General features: G+C 44.8%; 2 protein-coding genes across 5 annotated transcripts; both read right to left on the reverse strand.

The window, feature by feature from the left end:
- Positions 1–1372: 1372 nt before the first annotated feature.
- Positions 1373–8264, reverse strand: arf3a (ADP-ribosylation factor 3a). Of its 3 annotated transcripts, none has more exons than XM_049017668.1 (5): positions 7989–8264; positions 5825–6093; positions 5474–5584; positions 4638–4762; positions 1373–4304 (listed from the first exon to the last, which is right to left on the reverse strand). In XM_049017668.1, the coding sequence occupies exons 2-5, from the start codon at positions 5970–5972 to the stop codon at positions 4143–4145; spliced, it is 546 nt and encodes a 181-aa protein (XP_048873625.1). In that variant the 5' UTR covers positions 5973–6093; positions 7989–8264; the 3' UTR covers positions 1373–4142. The 3 variants fall into 3 exon arrangements, with proteins under 3 accessions (XP_048873625.1, XP_048873627.1, XP_048873626.1); XM_049017670.1 differs by lacking the exon at positions 7989–8264 and adding an exon at positions 7659–7978; XM_049017669.1 differs by lacking the exon at positions 7989–8264 and having other exon boundaries at positions 5825–6145.
- A 487-nt stretch (positions 8265–8751) lies between these two features.
- wnt10b (wingless-type MMTV integration site family, member 10b) lies at positions 8752–17053 on the reverse strand. Of its 2 annotated transcripts, none has more exons than XM_049017665.1 (4): positions 15660–17053; positions 13699–13961; positions 12964–13385; positions 8752–12650 (listed from the first exon to the last, which is right to left on the reverse strand). In XM_049017665.1, exons 1-4 carry the CDS (start codon positions 15731–15733, stop codon positions 12159–12161), a joined length of 1251 nt encoding a protein of 416 aa, XP_048873622.1. In that variant the 5' UTR covers positions 15734–17053; the 3' UTR covers positions 8752–12158. The 2 variants fall into 2 exon arrangements, with proteins under 2 accessions (XP_048873622.1, XP_048873621.1); XM_049017664.1 differs by having other exon boundaries at positions 12952–13385.
- Between the last annotated feature and the right edge of the window lie 2360 nt (positions 17054–19413).

Genomic DNA, 19413 nt, shown 5'->3' on the forward strand with positions numbered 1-19413 from the left:
ATAGGCCTTCTTTCTTTGTAGTCGTTTTGCAGTTTGTCATTTTAATCTGAAACAAATAAATGCGTTTTTTCTTTGCTCTCTGCCCCATTGCGTTTTAAGCAGTTGAACATTTTTGTTTAACGTGACACTTTCCTTTTCCTGCGTTACATAACATCGAGACAGGTGGTTTCTGTCCGCAATATCTCCGCCTTCAACAAAAATATTCAATTTCACCAGAAGGGGGAGACGGATGCTTATTTAAATTGAAAAATACCAGTTGCCACTAGAATCCATTCCAGTTGCACATGATAAATCTGTAGGGGTGACGCCATAATTCAGTTTCTTCAGTCATTTTGTTGTGCAGCATCTCATTGGATGTACTAGTAACAGCTCAGTTATAATAAAATAATTACGTTTCATTTATTTCATCCATCTAGGTACCATCCTTTCATTCTATAACGGCCAGTCAGCATCACGTTTATTTCCACTGCCACAGAAATTCCATTTCTTCATTATGGATTAGGGTTTCCTAGCTCTTATAACCATTAAAATAGTAGCTATGTGACAACAGGGGCATCCTGCGCCATTGTGTTCTTAATTGCCATAATCAATCCACTGATGTCTCCAGATTTGTGAGCGCGGAAACATCAGCAGGGTGGCTTAGGATCGCGGGGCCGGGCCGGGGTGGTGGTCTGGCCCTCACAGCTCTGCGCTCCTACAGAAGATTGATGAATTGACTGCGGCACTGCTGCCGGTGTGTCTGCGTCGGCGGCGAGGGAGCCCGGGTTACGGCAGGGAATCCCAGCTATGGCACCCGTAGTGGCTCTGCTATTGTGGCTGACCAGCAGGGGGCCTCGGGGGCTGGCGGCTCTGGGAGCTACTCTGACCCACATACTGCTGTCAGGCCCATGGAGACACATTGTGGTGGGGGGGGGGGGGCGGTTGTTAGAGAGTTTAGTAAATTACCCCCTTAACTGAAATGACTCTAGCTCTACCCACACACCATGCTCCACCTTCCAGAGGCTTCTGACATGAGTCCATTTTTTTCAACGTTCTTTCACGCTGAAAAAGCCAGCCGTGCTCAGGCTGGTTCCCAGTGTCTGAGAGCGGAGGCCTTTTGACCTTGGTCCCGACCAATTCCAACTGTAATGAAATGGACCTCGAGAGGTGGTCCCGGGCCGAGCAGAGCGGTCGCTGCATGACGTGAAGCACCGCAATCCCACCCCCCCCCCCCCCCCTGCCGCCCCCGTGACACGAAGAGGACACAGAGCGCTGGGACACTCGGTAGGCTTTGACATTAATGTTTCCAGGGGACATCGAATCATTAGCCTTTCGCCCCCTAAAAACACATAAATCTATAAGTGAGGCAAAGAAATTGAAGCAACATTGTCAGGAGAGTCACTCTATTTAATGAAGGCAGACTGCCCAACAGACAATTTAAAAAATAATGTTATTACATTAATAAGTGTTTAAAAAGCCACATAAGACCGTGATGAGGAAATGGTCAGCTTCTATGCAGGACATGATGATAGCGCCTTTAGGACAATCCATGCTGCACAAAAGTTTGAGATCACAGCATCATTTTTGTTAATGAACAAAAAAATATTCTACCCCCCTCCCCCAAGATTTTTTTTGGGCTTAATGACCTCTTTGGCTCAGTACCTGCATTTTCATGAAAACAATTAACTGAAGAAACTGTTTAGTGAAGTAGTGAAGCATTTGCTAAGATGTCTGTCTGGCACTGGAGGACGGATGGAAAGACAAACGGATGGATGGACAGACAAGCAGATGGATTATAATGGCGCGGTTTTTTTTTTTATTAATGCTGAATTCTAGTGAATTATCTGCGACATGTGAATCAGTTTCACTCTGCTGACCTTATTCAGCTGGATATGTAAATAAATAGTTGAGGTGATCATCTTCAAAATGTTGCAACAGGGCCATTCAAACAGAAAAAGGCGAGATTTATTCTCCCTATAAAGCAGTACGCGATGTAATGACTGCAAAAATGGATCACATGGTGACTTGATAAACAATTTTTTCATTGCTAAAAAAATATTTTCCGTTGGTATAGCTATTAAAATTGAACAGTAAACTTACACCAAAAAGTCACATTTTCAAGAGAAGCCGATGGATTGAACATCAGAAACTTTCCGAAAATAAAATGAAAACACATTTTTATATTAAATAGCAATATTTTGGGCAATAAATACACAGGCAATTATTACAAGCTAAATAAGACATTACACAAGAATGTGGAATTTTACGCCATCGAAATTTTCAGACCACTCTGAGTAAAATATACATAATTCCTCTTAGCGTTTAAAAAAGTGACTTAAAAGGGACACTTTATTGTGGATTTTTTCCATGAGTGTCTGCAGGCACCGTCAGAAGGTGGCCCACATAGCAGAGGAGTGCAGACGCAGTACTCCCACGCACGGTGCTGAGCGTGATCATTAAAATGCAGCGTGCGGAGGACTGTTAGACAAGCTAAACAAACAGCAGTGACCCAGAGGCCTGTTACGAATAACAGAAAGCTCCATTCACACGAAGAACGAACATTATCCAAATCAATCTGGCTTAAAGTCCACTAAACATCAGGAAAGTAAAACCACTGTACGGCAGATTACTACACGTTCAACCTGGGCATGTGCAGGCTGACTGTTTAGTTTCTGGCGTGTCGCTCACAATGCACGCATCACTATGCAGAAATGGTTGAAATATTTACAGAAATAATGCCAGTCGAGATGGATGTTAAATCATGTTTCTTGGTCTCCCGCTGAAGTACGCTTGCAGCACATGTGGAAGTGCGCCGCGTACAGCCTGCCGTCCTCCTGTGTGTCTCCTGCACGAAGCAGATGAATCGACTGTGTGAGCTCATTCCCAGCTCTCCTGGCCACGCGAAGCCTGGCAACGCTACGTTTCGCACGCAGCAGAGGGTATTGCGGCGGCGTGGATGGATGCACAGCCTCTGAGTGAAGCGCTAGGGCTCCATTCCGGTACTTTGCCAACCTCAAACGCGAAGTAAGTGCAGCACAAGTAAAGCGACGACAGTGAAACACTGTTCCCATGTCCAAGTGACTTCGCAGGAAGCTGATGTTACTGACAGCTAGAACGGCTTAAAAGGGAACAGAAAATGAACTGGAGTAGAAAATTCAGGGTTTGTTCAGTCGGAATTGCAGCATGCCAGCTATCATGCGTGTATAACTATGTCTGTTTGGCTGCTATTGTCTCCCTTCAACAGCAGCTCATTTTAAACACCGTAGTGTTAATTAAAAATAAACAGCAAAACCAAACAAATGCACCATGACAGTCACAGCTTGTAATAAACTGTACTGAACAAACAGCAGCTTCTGCTGGATCCGTAGCTATTACGACAAAAAAAGAAAAAGAAAAAAAACGCTGAATGAAAGAACGACTGAATTGACTTAAAGTTTTGAATCTAATTAGACAGATTAGTTACACGCCAGCATTTAACAAAACCGAACCAGGAAAACAGATGGAGCTTAAGTTACACAATTTTCTCAGCTGTTGCCCGTGACTGAGAAGGAGGACCATTCGTCAAATCGACACGGAAACTCATTCACAGTTTACGGGGCCTTACAGAGACTCAAAAGTCACAAAACTCACAAAGCGCAGGCATGGCGTCCCATTCCAGAAGGGAGACCTTGAAATGGGTCATACCATCACACAGCCCCCATCCCTAAATGCACAATCTTAGGAGGACGATCAATACAGAGGAGCTCCCATAAGCGGCACCTTGGGGGGGGGGGGGTTAGAAGATTTCATGGACCCTTGAGTAACAGGAGCCTTAAATAATTTGGTGGAAAACTGGACTGGTGCCGGTTCCCTGGGCCCAGCATGATATGCTTTCATGGGGCCCAAAATCTTTAGTGACACCCCCTCCCCTGCTCCCATATAACCTCAATCTGACATTCTGCAGAATATATACACAAACGAGTGAGAGTTGCCTGACTCGCAGTTTTCCCACTTTCATCAGCGAGACATTCAGCCAAATCAGCGTGCAGCAGCTGATTGCCTGACCTGTGTGTGAGCACATGTGCCTAAAATCCAGCCAACACTCACCCACCCGACAAAAGAACAGCAACAACAACAACAACAACGAAAACTCTGTGACACGCCCCTTGTGCGCCAGGCCAGGCTCACTTCTTGTTCTTGAGCTGGTTGGCCAGCCAGTCCAGACCCTCGTACAGGCCGTCGCCGCTGGTGGCGCAGGTGGCCTGGATATACCAGTTGCGGTGCCGCAGGGAGTGCAGGCCCAGTTTGTCTGTGATCTCAGCCGCATTCATGGCATTGGGCAGATCCTGCAGGGAAGCGGCAGAGGCTGCGTGTAACAGGCTACAATGCATATTCCGATACACTTAACCTACAGGCTGCTTAGGATTTCCAATTCTGCATAAAAAGGGAATGAAATGGCAAGAAAAGGCCAGATGAAATTATAAAAGGGGATCTGAGAAAAGAAGGATTGTGAGTGAACCTCTAAACAGAGAGAGAGAGAGAGAGAGAGAATACAAAACAATAAATAAGTCCTTTGGCTGACAGTCTAAAAACCCATTTTCCCCCAATACTGAGAACCAAAAACAGCTTCACTTTGTGGAATATGGGTCTCTGTTAGTGAACAGGCAGGGGGGGGGCACCTGTTTGTTGGCAAAGAGCAGCAGGACAGCGTCACGTAGCTCATCCTCCGCCAGCATCCTCATCAGCTCCTCCCGCGCCTCGTTCACTCTCTCCCGGTCGTTGCTGTCCACCACGAAGATCAGTCCTGCCAGTGCCGCGTCAAGCTTTTTCTTGGTTATTTTGTTAAATTAATGGAGGGTGCATAACTTGAGCAAACCTCAAAATAACGAACAAAGGTACGCATAATCATCCAGAGGTGGGGGAATACAAGATGATTATTGGTTTAATAAATATATGTAAATAGCTGTAACTGTAGCGTATTTGGACTATCTAAACTTAATTTGCTGCGGTCCCAATTATAATGCAACAACTGGACCTCCACATTTGAGCCCTGGCACTGGGATTTTAAAAGACACAGTTCCAGTATCTGATCTGGTTAGCCGCCAGACACAGCCGACTTGGCAGACGGATCTCGCAGTTCATTTAAAATGATGTGTTTCAGCAAACAAAACAAAAAAAAAATCAATTCTGCAGAGAAGAAGCTGGAGGCGACATGATTTGTTAAACCGGCTGTCGGAAACGGGATTCCAAAACTCAAAATGCATTAAGAGGCATAATCGTAATAAAGAAAAAATCTGAAAAGAGCCGCCAAACACCCATTAGCTCCGGGTGCTACTTTGACCCCTAGCTGGCCGCTGGTGTCCTGCTCCTCACCACGGCACACTGCATGTTCTTCGCTTCTTCCCCGAGGCATAAAGAGACCGAGCTGCTCAGCGCTTATGTGCCTCAGCACCCTGCTGGACATGCCCCCATTTGAGGGCCCTGCTTTCCAGGGCTGAACGCCCTGCAGACTGACCTTGGGTGTTCTGGAAGTAGTGTCTCCAGAGAGGCCGGATCTTGTCCTGGCCGCCCACGTCCCACACCGTGAAGCTGATGTTCTTGTACTCCACCGTTTCCACGTTGAAACCTGAGAGTGTGTGTGTGTTGGGGGGGGGGGGGGGTGACATATCTGTTGGTTCGAGCCACAGATTGCAGCGATAACTAGAGAGAAAACAATAGTACTATCACTGGAGTGAGCACATGGAGTTCTGCCAGAGTGCAGCTTGTATACATCCTCCATTTTCACACTCCCAACAGCAACACACATCTCCAGAGTACTGAATAAATACACTTCACAGACACGCATGCATTAGCACAAACCCCCTACCTATAGTGGGTATGGTGGTGACGATCTCTCCCAGCTTGAGCTTGTACAGGATGGTGGTTTTCCCAGCTGCGTCCAGCCCCACCATCAGAATGCGCATCTCCTTCTTCCCAATCAGGCTTTTCAGCAGGTTCCCGAAAATGTTCCCCATTGCGGTCTGCGTGCCTTCCGGCTCCCGTTCTCCCGTTCCAGGCTCTGGTTCCGTGGCAGCTTCGAGACGGAGGCTCCGTTGGCTCGCCGCTGTGTTTTTGCTCGTCCAGGCAGCCTGTGGTCTGGAAGACGGACAGGGGATTCGGTCTGATGCACGAGTGGAACAGGTACAGAGGGGGAAATGGCAATATCCCTAAGCGAGCCGTGCCTCTTTAACATGTCAGATAACTCCTATGACCTAAGCGTGACTTCTCAGTGAGGCTGCTCAGTGAATTAGACCAGCGTTACCAGCGTGCAGCCAGTTGACCTTGGAACACCAGAGTTTTTTCTCTTATATTAAATTATGGAGTTTTGTTTCCTCTGCTCTGTCGTCTTCTGGCTTTTATTCACTCTTCATGTTTACTATTGTTACCCTACAATGTTGTATGTCAGTCAGTGACAATGCTTGGTTCTTTGTTAACCACTTTGGGGCAACTATGCCGGGAAGGACACTATATGAAAATGAATTAAATTGAATTATATTGAACTGAGCTGGCTCTGTCTTCTCTGATCAGGATCAGCGGCATTCTGCACTCAGTCGAGGTGACTCTTCGTGAGTGACTTGGCCAGGATAAATGGTTGGAAGATGGATGTATGGATGGATGGATGTATGGATGGATGGACAGACGGACCGACAAATGGAACTGAACTGAGTATTTCTGCTGTGACTTTCCCCCCCTTCACGTGTTACGGGAGTGATAAATACTACAAACGTTACAACAAGCTGTAGTTGCACTTATATTACACCTATACAGCTGGACCTTAACAGACTTTACATGTTAATTGTCTAAACATGATTTTACAGGTACCAAACAGGCCATAATTAATCTGCATTATTACCACAAGACATTTTGCCAGAGTTGAATTCAACTGTGTATTAGTATATCAGCAGAAGGAGAAAGGGTTAATGTGCATCCCAGTAACAAACACACACACACACAAACACACACACACACACACGCACAGACACAGACACACACATACACACACACACATACACACACACACACACAGACACACACATCTATTCTCATATTCATGTAGGGACCCTTCATTCATTTCTACGGGAAAAACCCTAATCGCAATAATGACGATAATGACGACCTTAACCCCCCCCCCCCCCAGCCCTAACCATAACCATGAGTAACCAAGCAAAATACAAGAGTTTTTGGCATGTTTAGTTTTTTGATTGTAGTCACAGATTTTTATAAAACTGAATTTCTCCTTGTGGGGACAGAAAAAAATGATCCCACGAGGTCAAAATAACAGGATTTTATCACATTTGGGGGACATTAGCTTAATTTATAATTATTCTTAATTTACAGTCATCAGATTTTATAGAACAAGTAGGCTCTTCCTATACTACGTTATTTCCTCTGAATCTGTCCAATAGTTTTGCCTTTTTTAAAAAAGCAATATTAAGTAATCACGCGTTGTTATAGAATAATGTGATATAAATGTATCATACTGCACTAGAATTAGAAGCTATTTTATTAAAAGAATTTCCAAACATTAATAATAGAATTGTCTACACACGAAATGATTCCGCGAATTATCCGTGTTTTATTGCAACATAATGGAGACAGAATATAAACATAACACTTTTACACCATGCGAGACACAAATTGTGTTCATAAACGTCGTTTACCTTCAGCAAATTAAATCAATGGCGCCACTGTTTAAATACAAACAGTTATTTAGAGTTACACGCGCACACGTATATTGAAATCATGTAAGACAGCAATATTATATTTCACCAGCGATTGACATCTTCATAATTCGTCTTCCTCCTGCAGTCACGACACAGACAGCTGCCAATGCAACTGCGAAAGTCGCTTCCAGTACCAAATCCTACCATGACACTGTAGCAATAAATCATTAGATCGTGAATTTGTCTTTGCTGTAGGCGATTATCCGGCGTTTTGCTCTCTAAATATTGTCAATATTTTACCATTCTCGCGCTCGACTCATCACTTACCTCTAATGGTAAAAGCAGCTGAATTGGAGCGAGTGACAGCTAGAAAGCATCGCGATATTTTGGGTTAAAGGTCCAAATGCGTGCATGGGAGGTGTGGAGACTCGCGAGAATCGTCTTCGCCAGTTGTCATCGTCACCGCTGCTCTCCGTCTGCGCTCTTTCCTCCGCGTCGTTCTCGAGCTCGTGTTGCGGTGCTGGTATTAGAGTGGCTTCAAAATTTGGTCAAATTTATCAGACTTTCTGTGCTCATTAATTCAAAAATATATGCATTTTTGCACTGTTTCCTAATAGACGAACGTATGGTATAACTTAGTTTTTAATTAAACAAATACACAATGTAGGCAACGGTAATATGTAGGGGTGGAAAACATGGCCTTAAGTAATTAAATGAATGAATCGGCTAATGAATTAATCACATGTCATCGCCTGCCAAATGAGCGCGTTTGGCAGAACTCGACATGGAAACCAAATCTTAAAAAGGACAGAATGTGCTTGAGTGTGGGCCCACAAGAGATATAATATTAGACCGATGTAAAGTAAGGAATAAATACGGAAAGGTTACGTTTTTTCTTCAAAAGACATTGTATTCAGAAGGTATTAAGATATTAACTCGCCAACTCCGACCGTCTTATCCATCCACTGGAACTCTCCCAAATATGGCAAAAGCACGCTGCAGTCCATCTATACGCCATTATGCCTGAATGCTGTTAATGTGCGTCATTTACTATAGTAAATGTTCTTATCAAAGACACGAAGTGAAATGGTTTTGAAATAGTGTCATTTTAATACAAATAATGTACGTTAGCTTGAGATGAATTCAAGTGACTTACGGCTAAATACGAGAGGTAGGCCGCCCGAAAAAGACCACGAAGAGGAACGATCCTGTACATGCTACTAAATATAGACAAAGCGTTGCTAAACAACGGAAAAGGAAATGATATTTTAATTTCATATATTATTTTGATCTAAAATACGTAATGTTTTGATGCACGAACAATAGTCTTAAAGGCTACACAAAGTACAAAGAATTTATAGAACAAGACTTTAAAAGATCTTTGTAATTTATTTAGTTTCATCTAACCAGTAAAAACTAAGCAAATGGTAGGTTGTCTAATTAGTTGTACTTATGTATTACCGCCTTTGCAAAAGTGCAGTGTTACACATTGCAGTACGATGCAGTTATTGCAGTATTCGCGAAACACTGTATTTTTTTGCTCCAGCCAAGTTCTTCAATAATTAATCTTGATTGAGCTGTTGATTTATGCCATAATTAAAATCAAATGAAAACTTCGGTCATGCTAAATTAAATTGTTTTTTTTTAAAGATAATCTTTATGTAACAGTAAAAACTGTAACAAAAAAAATCAAAATATTCTAAAGATTATAAATACTTTGACTTTTGCTTTTACGTTAAATAAAGTGGTGATTATTTAATCCACGGTTCCTTGGTCATAACCGTTGACTATTAAGTTCTGCCTCACAAATGATAATCAGGACATCAGCTAAAGTATTTTGTAAAATGACTTCTTTTGTGCAACAAATCACTCATAGTTAATGAAAGCTTATGCAAGGCCCAAAACCAGCGCTGGCAAATAACCCAGACACTTGCATTCGTTCTCTGCTGATAAATCTGTATTAATACAGGGCAGCATCAGAGCCCTTGGGTACTGGCTAGGTCATATTCGTTGATACGTTAAGTGTTTAAACAACATGTTAACAGACATAATGAAATGTTGAGACTCCAGTGTCCTTCACTGGCAGTGCACACGCATTGCTGTTCACCACTGGCGCTGCAGCCGATGCTTGCTTCAGCCAGTGGCTGAAGAAGAAGCTGCACGAAACAGCCTTCATGTGTGCAGCTGCAGGCCAGATTATAGGGTGAAGTGGCGAGTAGAGGGCTGTGCAGTGTGTGTGTACTGGTAGTTAGTGGGGGTTATGGGGGGGGTCACAGTGAGCTGCAGTGGTAGTAGACCCATTGGAGGGGGACGGTGTAATTGAAAGAAACCTTTCCTCTGAAGTGTTTGCCAACGCGTGGCCCTCCAAATACACCAACACAAGTCTCTTCAGCTACGCTTGCAGAACTAATGAGGACTTGCCCATTGGGGGGGGGGGGGGGGCTTTGATGTTCTGGGTAGCTGGATTCTAGCATCTGCTAACCGCCTTCCCACACCGAGTCCCTCTAAAATCAGAGGGCAGAGAAGGGTGGGTCTCTGAGCATATGTCTCCCTCTATTTACCAAGATGGATTTTGCTGCATCTTGTTTGTTTCTCTGTCGTCACCTACCGCTCAAAACGGCTGCTTGTTACCAGATGTTAGAGGAGCGCGTGGCCTTTGTGCTGCTGCGGAAATGCGCGGATCCCCAATCATAAGCTGGCCTGTTCCTTGCACATGTGGGGGAAAGTGTCTTAAGAATATCTAAAGAATGAAAAATTTATGTAACGTGTTTTTTTTTACATAGAAAAGGGACGGTAACTGCCTCTCACTCTTAGCCGGTGGCACAATGTATCTGAAAGTGCGTGTTTGTGTGTCTGTGTCTGTTCTGCTCCTCTACATACCTAAATGAACTCATTATTAATCTTCGCTGTTTCAGGCCGGGCATGGCATCGGTTTCTATCTCGCTTCCTCCCCTGTCTTTCCTCGCCTTCTTCTTTCACTGTATGGGCCATGTCTGGTTCTCATTATTCTGGGAGCAAAGTGTGTTGCCGTGTTTTTGTCAGGGGCTGCAGTGACAGAGAGGGGGAGAGAGGGAGTGAGAGCCGAAGAGGCCTTCCCCTCTCCCTGTGTCACAGATGGGAGAAACAACGACAGGAAATTCCCACTCACGGCGGCTCTGGGGAACAGCGGAGTGAAATAATAGAGGAATGACGAAATGCTGACTGAATCTTTAGTCCACACCTTTCTGCGATGCTCACCTTTGTCATTTGTCTTTTTCAGTCACCTTCCTCCCCCACACCCCCGCCCCATTTGTTCAAGTGCCTCAGGTCTGGTTTGATTTGGAAGAGGAGCCGCATTTACCCAAAAGCGGGAGTCGACCACTGTCACTGAGGAAGGTGTAATCCTGGGGTTGTGGGTCCGGGCGACGCACAGCTATCCAGCAGCTCCTGCTAAGGAGGCGTGTAAATCAGACAGTGGTCAAGTCTGTCTCCATGGCAGCTGAGCAAGCAGGGACAGGAGGGCTTGGCAGCATGCAGTGAACGGTTCCCCGTGGCTGAGAACGATGCACGCTCAAACACAAAGATGTCGCATCTCGTGTCAACAGCTCACGGCCTGCAAACGGACTTGTGGAAATGTCGAGGACTTTTGAATTGTTTATTCTGGGTTATCTTTCCGTAGTAGGTGCTGTGCTACAAATCTCCTGGTTTCTAATTAAATATGCAGAAAATGGCCTTTCGGCTATCATGGCTGCCGGGCCACTAATGCGCTGTTGCCCCCAGGGGCCTCAGTCTCACTGCAAGGACACAGAGCCATCCTGAGTCTGTACAGCAGTGAGCAGGTCTCTCTCAGCTGCGAACAAATCCACTGCAAGCTGAAGCCCAAGTCCAGGAAGCCCAGAAGAGGTTCAGAAACAATTCACTCTTAATGTCCACCGTTGACCTCAACACCCTACTGTCTCACTCCACCTCTCTTCACAGATCCAAAGCAAAAGCCCTTTAAAACCTTAACTAGCTCCACCTACTCGTAGCATAAAAGTCTTAAAAGAGTCACCCCCCCTCATTAAATACAACAGCAATGCCCAAACAGAAATGAACAAAGCAAAACAAAAACGTTTATAAAAAACCATTTCATAATGTACACTGACATCGTATCGACTTTTTTTTTTTTTTTTTTTACTTTTTCATCCAGTTCCTGCTTCGATCTCTGTTTTCATTTTTCAGAAGAAGAAAGTATGTTCAGACCGGGTCATGTTCAACTGGCGAGAGGAAGATCCAAATGGGGAGGAAAGATAAATGTCTTAAGTCACCTCATTCTCAGTCTCAGACTTGGAATCTTGTGAGTAACAACAGCAACAAAAATAAAATGGATCCCAGATGACAGGATAAGACCAGAAGAAAAGTGGATAAGCAGATAATGTAAGGAAGGGAGGCTCTGTGTGTAGGGGGGGTATTTCTCTGGTGGCCAGCAGAGGACAGAGCATGCGCCGCAGTGTGGGGGGGGGGGGGACAGCGGCATGCTCATTTACACACGTTGACCCACTCGGTGACGCGGCACTCCTCGCATAGCACGTAGCAGCACCAGTGGAAACGGCAGTGGCAGCGCTCACTGCGCGTCTGCCTCAGGATGTTGTGGCCACGCCCACAGCACAGCGAGCTACAGCTGTCCATTCCGGGGCTGCTCTTGTTGCAGATGCGCCCCTGAGTGCCCAGAGAGTCCAGCGCCGGCTCTCGCTCACAGAAGTCGGGCGACTTCTCGAAGTAGACCAGCTCCCGGGAGACTGGCCGTCGGCGTCCCCTTTCTGCTCCCGTTCTGCCTCCCCCCCAGCTACGGGGGTTGAACACACCGTTGTTCTTGTTCTGCGAGTTTATGAAGATGGCCGAGAGGAACTTGTCGCGGAGCAGCGCCCCCACCAGGCGAAATTCTGGAGACACGTACCAGCAGGTCTTGAACTGGCAGCTGCCCGACGTCCCATGGCACTTGCACTTCCTCTTCATGTTGTCCGTTACTACCTGTCCGGGGGAATGCAAGCTCCTGATTGGGTAAAACACTGAACACGAGCAGGTACCAAGCTAATTAGGAGTTAAAGGGTCACACTCACATTCCGCGAACGCTGTGCGAACTCTTTAAGGTCTGCACCTCATCTCTTTCAATTTATACTAAGGCTGAGGTGCGATTCATGGTTCAAAGTCACATCTGCAGACCAGTTTTGTGTCGATCTGATCCAAAGATGTACTGTAGCTTGACAGCTTATTGGTTCATTTGTCTGGCCATAAATATTGAGACCTTAGCGTGCTGAATGTCACTTCTCACCTGTCGACCCACCCGGTTATTGTGCATCCGCATGCGAGCGGGAATGTCACGTGGGGATTCCCGGGAGTCCAGCCAGTCACGGGAGAAGCGCTCGCCGAATCGGACGTCATGGCTGCAGCCCCCCCACTCCCAGGTGTCCTGCATGGGGGAGATGTCATCTGGGAGAGGGTCGAGAAGGGCTATGGGGTGCGCGGGATTGGGCAAGAGCTCCGAGCGTTGGGACCCCAGCTGGGCGGGCGAGGAGGGCGGTCCGTACGCCCCCCTCAGCGTCTGCAGCTGCAGCTGCGTCAGCTTCAGCCGTATTTTGTCGTCGTCCAGGCGGCGCTTGGCTTCGCATCCACACCCTCGCAGCTTCCCCAGGCTGCAGGCCGACGCCACGGAATGAGCCACGCCCGCCGCCAGCAGCGACAGTGTGAAGGCGCTCTCACGGAAGCCTGCGAGAGGCACACGGTACCTTAGATAAGGTCTACAGAGACAAACGTTTCTGTTCTTTGACACCTGGATTTTTCACTCACTTCCTGTTCTTTCAGAACCCACAGTTCGGTCTTCAGATTCATTATGCCACTCCAAACCAAACTAAAATATCCGCCCCTCTTGTAAGGACGTTTCCTCTATATGTGCCCTCATCTGTCTTCCATTACTCCTCCTACACACCAGTTCCCCATTCCCTTCTCTTCCTAGCTAATTACGTCCTCCTGCCCTTGCTGCCTCCAGACCGCGTATCCCCACGGGCCCCGTGACACTCACCCCTGTTGAGGATGGCGCTCTGGTGGGGCATCCTCCCATGGCTCTCCAGTGAGGAGCAGTTCCACCGCTGGTCATGGAGCTGATGCTGACACTCGTGGAGAGCAACCTGGATGCCCTGGAGTGCCGAGGCCGTCACGTCCGGGCTACGCACACACAGCCGTATCTGCCGCTTGGTCAGGCCGGCCAGGCGCAGACACACCGTGTTGGGCGTCAGCACCGGGTCTCCTGCCACCTTCAGGCCGAGTATGTCGTTACACAGCACCCTGCCCAAATGATCGAAACGTCAAACAACTTCATTGTCATCCCATCATATACCAGTATACAGAGAGACGAAATAGCAATTCTCAGGGTCCACAATGTACACGCAGTGCAAATATGACAAGTCATTGCGTGCAGACGTACAGGTAGCTGGCAATACGCCAGTACGATTAGCTACCATGAAATACACAGACACACATTACAGGCAGTGGAACTGGTCTAACACTCAGTTTAAACATCGGCAGCCGATGCAGAGTATAAACGGTAAACCAACTAGGGTCAAAGAACTGTACACTGTCATCATTTTCATGAGCAAAAAACCTGAATAGATTTAAAACACCTTCAACTTACTTATATCACACACTGAAATATATACCTACGATTAAGAAAATGCAACACTAAATAAGAAACAAGAAATTGTCAAATACAAACTGTTGAACTCCGGCTTCAAACGCACATATCCCTGAATAAGCAGGGCAAACGGCCTGTTGTTCCAGAAATATGCACGGAGCTGGCTTGTGACTGCTGGAATTATGACCCATGCTGTCGCCCTGACTGTGCTGCGCTATATTACACTAAAATTATTACCAGCACCCCGTGCTGCTGTATTCAAGCGAAGGAATGTGCTGAAAGCCGAGTCTCTCAAATAATCAGTAGCATAGTACTAGGATTTAATGTACAGTACACTACGCATCAATTCTGCTTTTCGAAACACCGGAGCGCCAGAAGGCACCGCAGTTTAATGCCAGCTTTCTTTGTACATGAGGAAGAGATCAGGTGGTTAAGACAAGCGTCTCTGCAGACTGTAGTTGTAGTACATAGGTTTTCTACCGTGTGTGTTTCCTCTGAATGCTTCTCTTTCCCGTTACTGGAACAGCGCGCCCAAATCACGGTCTGCTACTCAAGTATAGAAATTCTTTCTTTCAGCAGTATTGAGAAGTTTTTCCCGATTTGCGGAAGGCTTCAATAACTGCTGCATTATTTTTTTTTGCCGTGAAATGTTCGATGTGTATGTTTTCGTATTCACACATGAATTTTAAAAGTGACTTTGTTTTTTCGAGTATGGATTAATTTCGAGTATGTTGATAACATGGCTCTTGCTATTTAATGCATTTCACAATAAAAAAAAAAACATTATTGGAATAAGACTGGCTCAATTTGCAACGCCGAATCGACTCCTTAAAATGCACTCTTCTCATTTGTAAGGACATTAACGGTATTATTCGATTTCTACCAAATGAAGGACCCAAATGACAAGACAGCAGGACTTAATATGCCTAAATTTAAATGCCATTCATACACAGCTCCAGTACATTGCATGAACTCCTATGTCTTTAATTATTGTCCATATACATCCAGCGTATATGGTTTGAATTAAAGTACGTACGCATGTGCCTTTTAGTCTGGGTATATGAAATAAGTAGACCACAACAACGATAATAATTTTAGTTATGCCATAATTGTCGCTTTATAATTAGAGACAACAGTAATTAAGTATGTCTTTGGATCAATCAGTACTTGTTACTAGACAGACTAATTTATTATGCGAATAACGAAGAACTAATTAATTACCATAATTATTTTTACACAAACCACTTACAGACCACACACACCCTTTCTTGACTGTTGCATCGGTTTCCCTCTGTCTCAGCTGCGAAACGTCCGAAACTCTCCATATTTCTCAACTCTTTCACCTTACTTACATGAACGCAGGTGACATGAACGCATTGGCCAAAATCAGGAAGTATTCCCACCGGCATTTAAGTAGTATTTCCATTTCAGTAAGCGTCTGTCTCCCCGTGACATGAAAAAAACAGTGTTAGTGGGTAATATTCCCTCTGACTATGAATCGGCAAGACGATGAATCTATCGTTGTTGCGAAAGTTAGATCGTTGTTCCCGAGAAGAAGTAGACAAGAGAAATAAGAGAAAACTGCGTAGGATGGGACCAATACATGACACTGTAGGGGAGGGGGAGAAAATAAGGGAGGGGATACACCGCGACCACCGACGGTTGTTCTTGAAGTATAGCAAAAGTGTCAGGTAATACATTTCATTAGATCAATAAAACATGTGAACAAAGAAGAAAACTATGGTTTCGTAATTCCTTGTAGTATATTGTTTAAGGTATGACGTGAACGGCAGTATTTTGAGCAATTACCGATAATTAATTATGTTTTGAAATATAACGATTTTGTTTGGTGAATGTTAATAGAACTTTACGAATTTATGAAGCTTTTTTTAAAACAAAAATGTGTACAATCCTTCGTGTTTCAGTAATGGCTGTGCGACATGCATGTATTGCCGAGAAGGCGATGGTGGAAAAGTAAAATAATAAGGAAGCATAAAAGGTCAATAGTGGCATGTGGTGCAGGCGAAAAGATGGGCATTTGAATAAAAGAATAAGAGCAGGAGAGCTCCGAAGTTTCAGTCCACGACAGGGAGGCAGCAGCAGGCAGGCGCGCGGTTATCCTCGAGGCGTTGGAACAATACCCAGTCTGGGCGCGTGGTCATCTGTTACCCCCTACCCCGGTGCCCCCCAGTCCTGCCACCACCTCCTCCTCACCGATTCGATTTTATACTTTATTCTTTTTCGACATACTTTCACGCACAATATGTTTAGTCATCGAAACGTTTGAGAACATTAAAAACAACATTTAAATGAAAGGTTTAAGTGTATCCAGCATCTTAAAGGAAATCCATGCTTATCCGTTTTGCAAAATGTACATGACGTCGCCATTGGCATCTTAATTTTTGTCTTAACATTACGGAGTTATAAAGCAGCGGAGGACCAGAGCAAGTTTCCCTGCGTTGTAACTGAGACTGATGCCGAAAGGGAAACAAGTTAATGGGTCTATGTTAAATATTGAAAACTGCCACGTATCATATCTATACGTTCATTATAACACCTTTCACAAGTTAATCGATCAAAAAAAATAAAAAGAATATATGAAATAGACCACTGTATCTGAAGGAGCTGGCAAATTACGCTGAATTGACGCTGAAGACAGCTAGTGACATCGCCTGTAACAACACACAACATGCAAAAATGCTGATATCGGTATCGTTTCAAAGATAACGGAAAGCCACTAAATATGAACATAGTTAAAATTACGTCCGCGATTTCTCTGTCTGCCTTGTCTGAAACAGCTCGTCGTGAACTCCGTGAATTTTCCCCAGCTCATCCAGACTGCGAAAACATTCTTGTCCGTGTGAAAATGCAGACGATAGGCTTCGGCTTGATTTCCCCCCTTTCTGTCCTCACTTTCATACAAAGCTGACACGATTCTGTCATCTGTCAACTCATCAGAATTTCATAAACTTGAGGGGGTGTGGCTGCAGGCTTCGCTTTCTCTATGACGGAGAGGGGCAAAGTCGACATACCCTGCAGTGATATAGAATTAGAGAACCTCCACGTGAAACCTTCGAGACCTCTTTCTGGATCCCTGTTTCAGTTTCCATTTATTATAGCACTTCTGATGCAGAAATTTGTTTTACGCCCTCGAGGAAACTTTTACACATTCCCAGTCCTATTTAAGTGCCTGGAGGCGGTAGTCCCCGAGTATAATGATGGCCTTATGTTTGTGTCTCATCCAAGGAGCTCCTGCAGCTCTAAAATAACATTCCTCTCAAGCTGGTAATGCGTGACAGGGTAAGAAACGAAGTCGCTTTTTTTGTTGGATACCTCGAGGCTTTTGTACTGGGATAAAACCCATAAAGAAGACTATTTCAAGTTTTCAGTGGGTGCAACACCACAGGCCAGTGTAGAATTTGCCAGGTCAAATACTCGTGTATTTATTAACGGCTTTCCTCGTTTTCTTTGGCTTCCACAGAACTGCATGCGGATGGCCATGCCACTTCCAAACACTGATGTACAACAAAACCTATAAGTATTTTCTGGCATGTCAGTTTATCAAATTACTTACTATAGCTCAAATACTCTGTACATTACGTTTTCATTTATGTTCCCCCAGTAGGGGGAGCGCTTCAGAAAGCAGATATTTCCCAGCGAGCATTACTATTGTAAGCAGAACGTCACTCTTCATTTTAAAGTAATTCCAACTCTTTAAAATGTTATTTTGCTGCCCCATTGTTCGTTTGCCAGCTTTCAGTGACCTTCCTGAATTACTACTGTCCTATGAAAAAATATCTTGCTTTGTTTCAACTCGTTATGACGGGCTTAACCCACTTTCAGCTCTCCCTCCAGCTATTCCTAAAAAGAGGGAGTCAGAGGAATGGACTGGCAACGAAGTTTAATAAAATTAAGTTAAAAACACCCCCATAACCACCGCTCACATTCGGACAAGCAGTTTTCCTCTAATCTCCACCCATTCTTTGAGTCCGTTGGCAATGAAAAGTGCATTAGCATGCCGCCTTGGCGTGTATATCTAAGTGGCTTAAAAGTGATTTGAAGTTGATTTGTGTTTAAAAGGCGGCCCTTTAACCGGATTGCCATTCTAATCTGCTCCGTGCTGCATGACTTCTCCAGGAAACCCGTTTGCGTACTTTCAAGAGCTGGCGAGTAAGCGGAGAACAACAGTCATTAAATACCACGGACAAAAGCGCACTTCCTACGTTTAACCATGTGCCTAAGCTTCATGAGAACTACACCATTTGCGCGTGCGTGTATGTGTACTTGTGCGACATGGAGTGACAGTATAGCAATCTATTTTTTTTCATCAGCTCCAGTGGGGCTCCAAAAGAAAACCTATACTTCTTAAATATACCTGAAACATTCGTGCATGGCACGCTATTCAAATTTTACTCAGACTCAAACGATTCCCTTACGGATTTGTATTACCCTCATATGAATGAATTAGGCATTATATTTTTCACGAGGAAGATAATATTTCTCTTGAAGAAGATATATTGGCCGGTTTGGTTTATACTGGGAAAATCACTGTCCAGATGCGCTGAGGGAGGTCTGCGAGCCAGATGTGGCTTTTCCCCCCGAGTTCCTCTTTATCTCTTCCAAGGTGTCACATCTCAGCATAGAAACAGGGGACAGTTATGGTCAAAGTTTTAAAGCCACATACATTTCGAATAACGATATATGTACGTATAACAAGGAACACCGATTGCTGTTTACAAACTAATAACATTCTGCGTCGTTTGCTTTTTTAAAAATATGTACAGTGTGCTTAATTGATTTGCTCTACTATGGGAAAGACGATCCAATATACAAGACCGCGTGATACGCCTGCAAACCAAGTTTGCCACCAACATTACTGGATATTATAATTCACAATTCAAAAAATCTGAATATGAATGTACGATTTTCGATGTTTATGCGTGAGCGCAAGGGGAAGATGGAATGTAGTAACGCAATATGTTATCGAATAATAAAGGAATGCTTTAAGGAATAATAAGGGAAACATCTCAAAGGCTGCACGTGCATGTTTTTGCTCTCCCCGCGGTTACGATGCACTCCGTGTTTTGGACTTAGTCTGATCATGCA

The sequence above is a fragment of the Brienomyrus brachyistius genome, chromosome 6 (genome assembly GCF_023856365.1).
Source record: "Brienomyrus brachyistius isolate T26 chromosome 6, BBRACH_0.4, whole genome shotgun sequence".
Classification (NCBI taxonomy): domain Eukaryota; kingdom Metazoa; phylum Chordata; class Actinopteri; order Osteoglossiformes; family Mormyridae; genus Brienomyrus; species Brienomyrus brachyistius.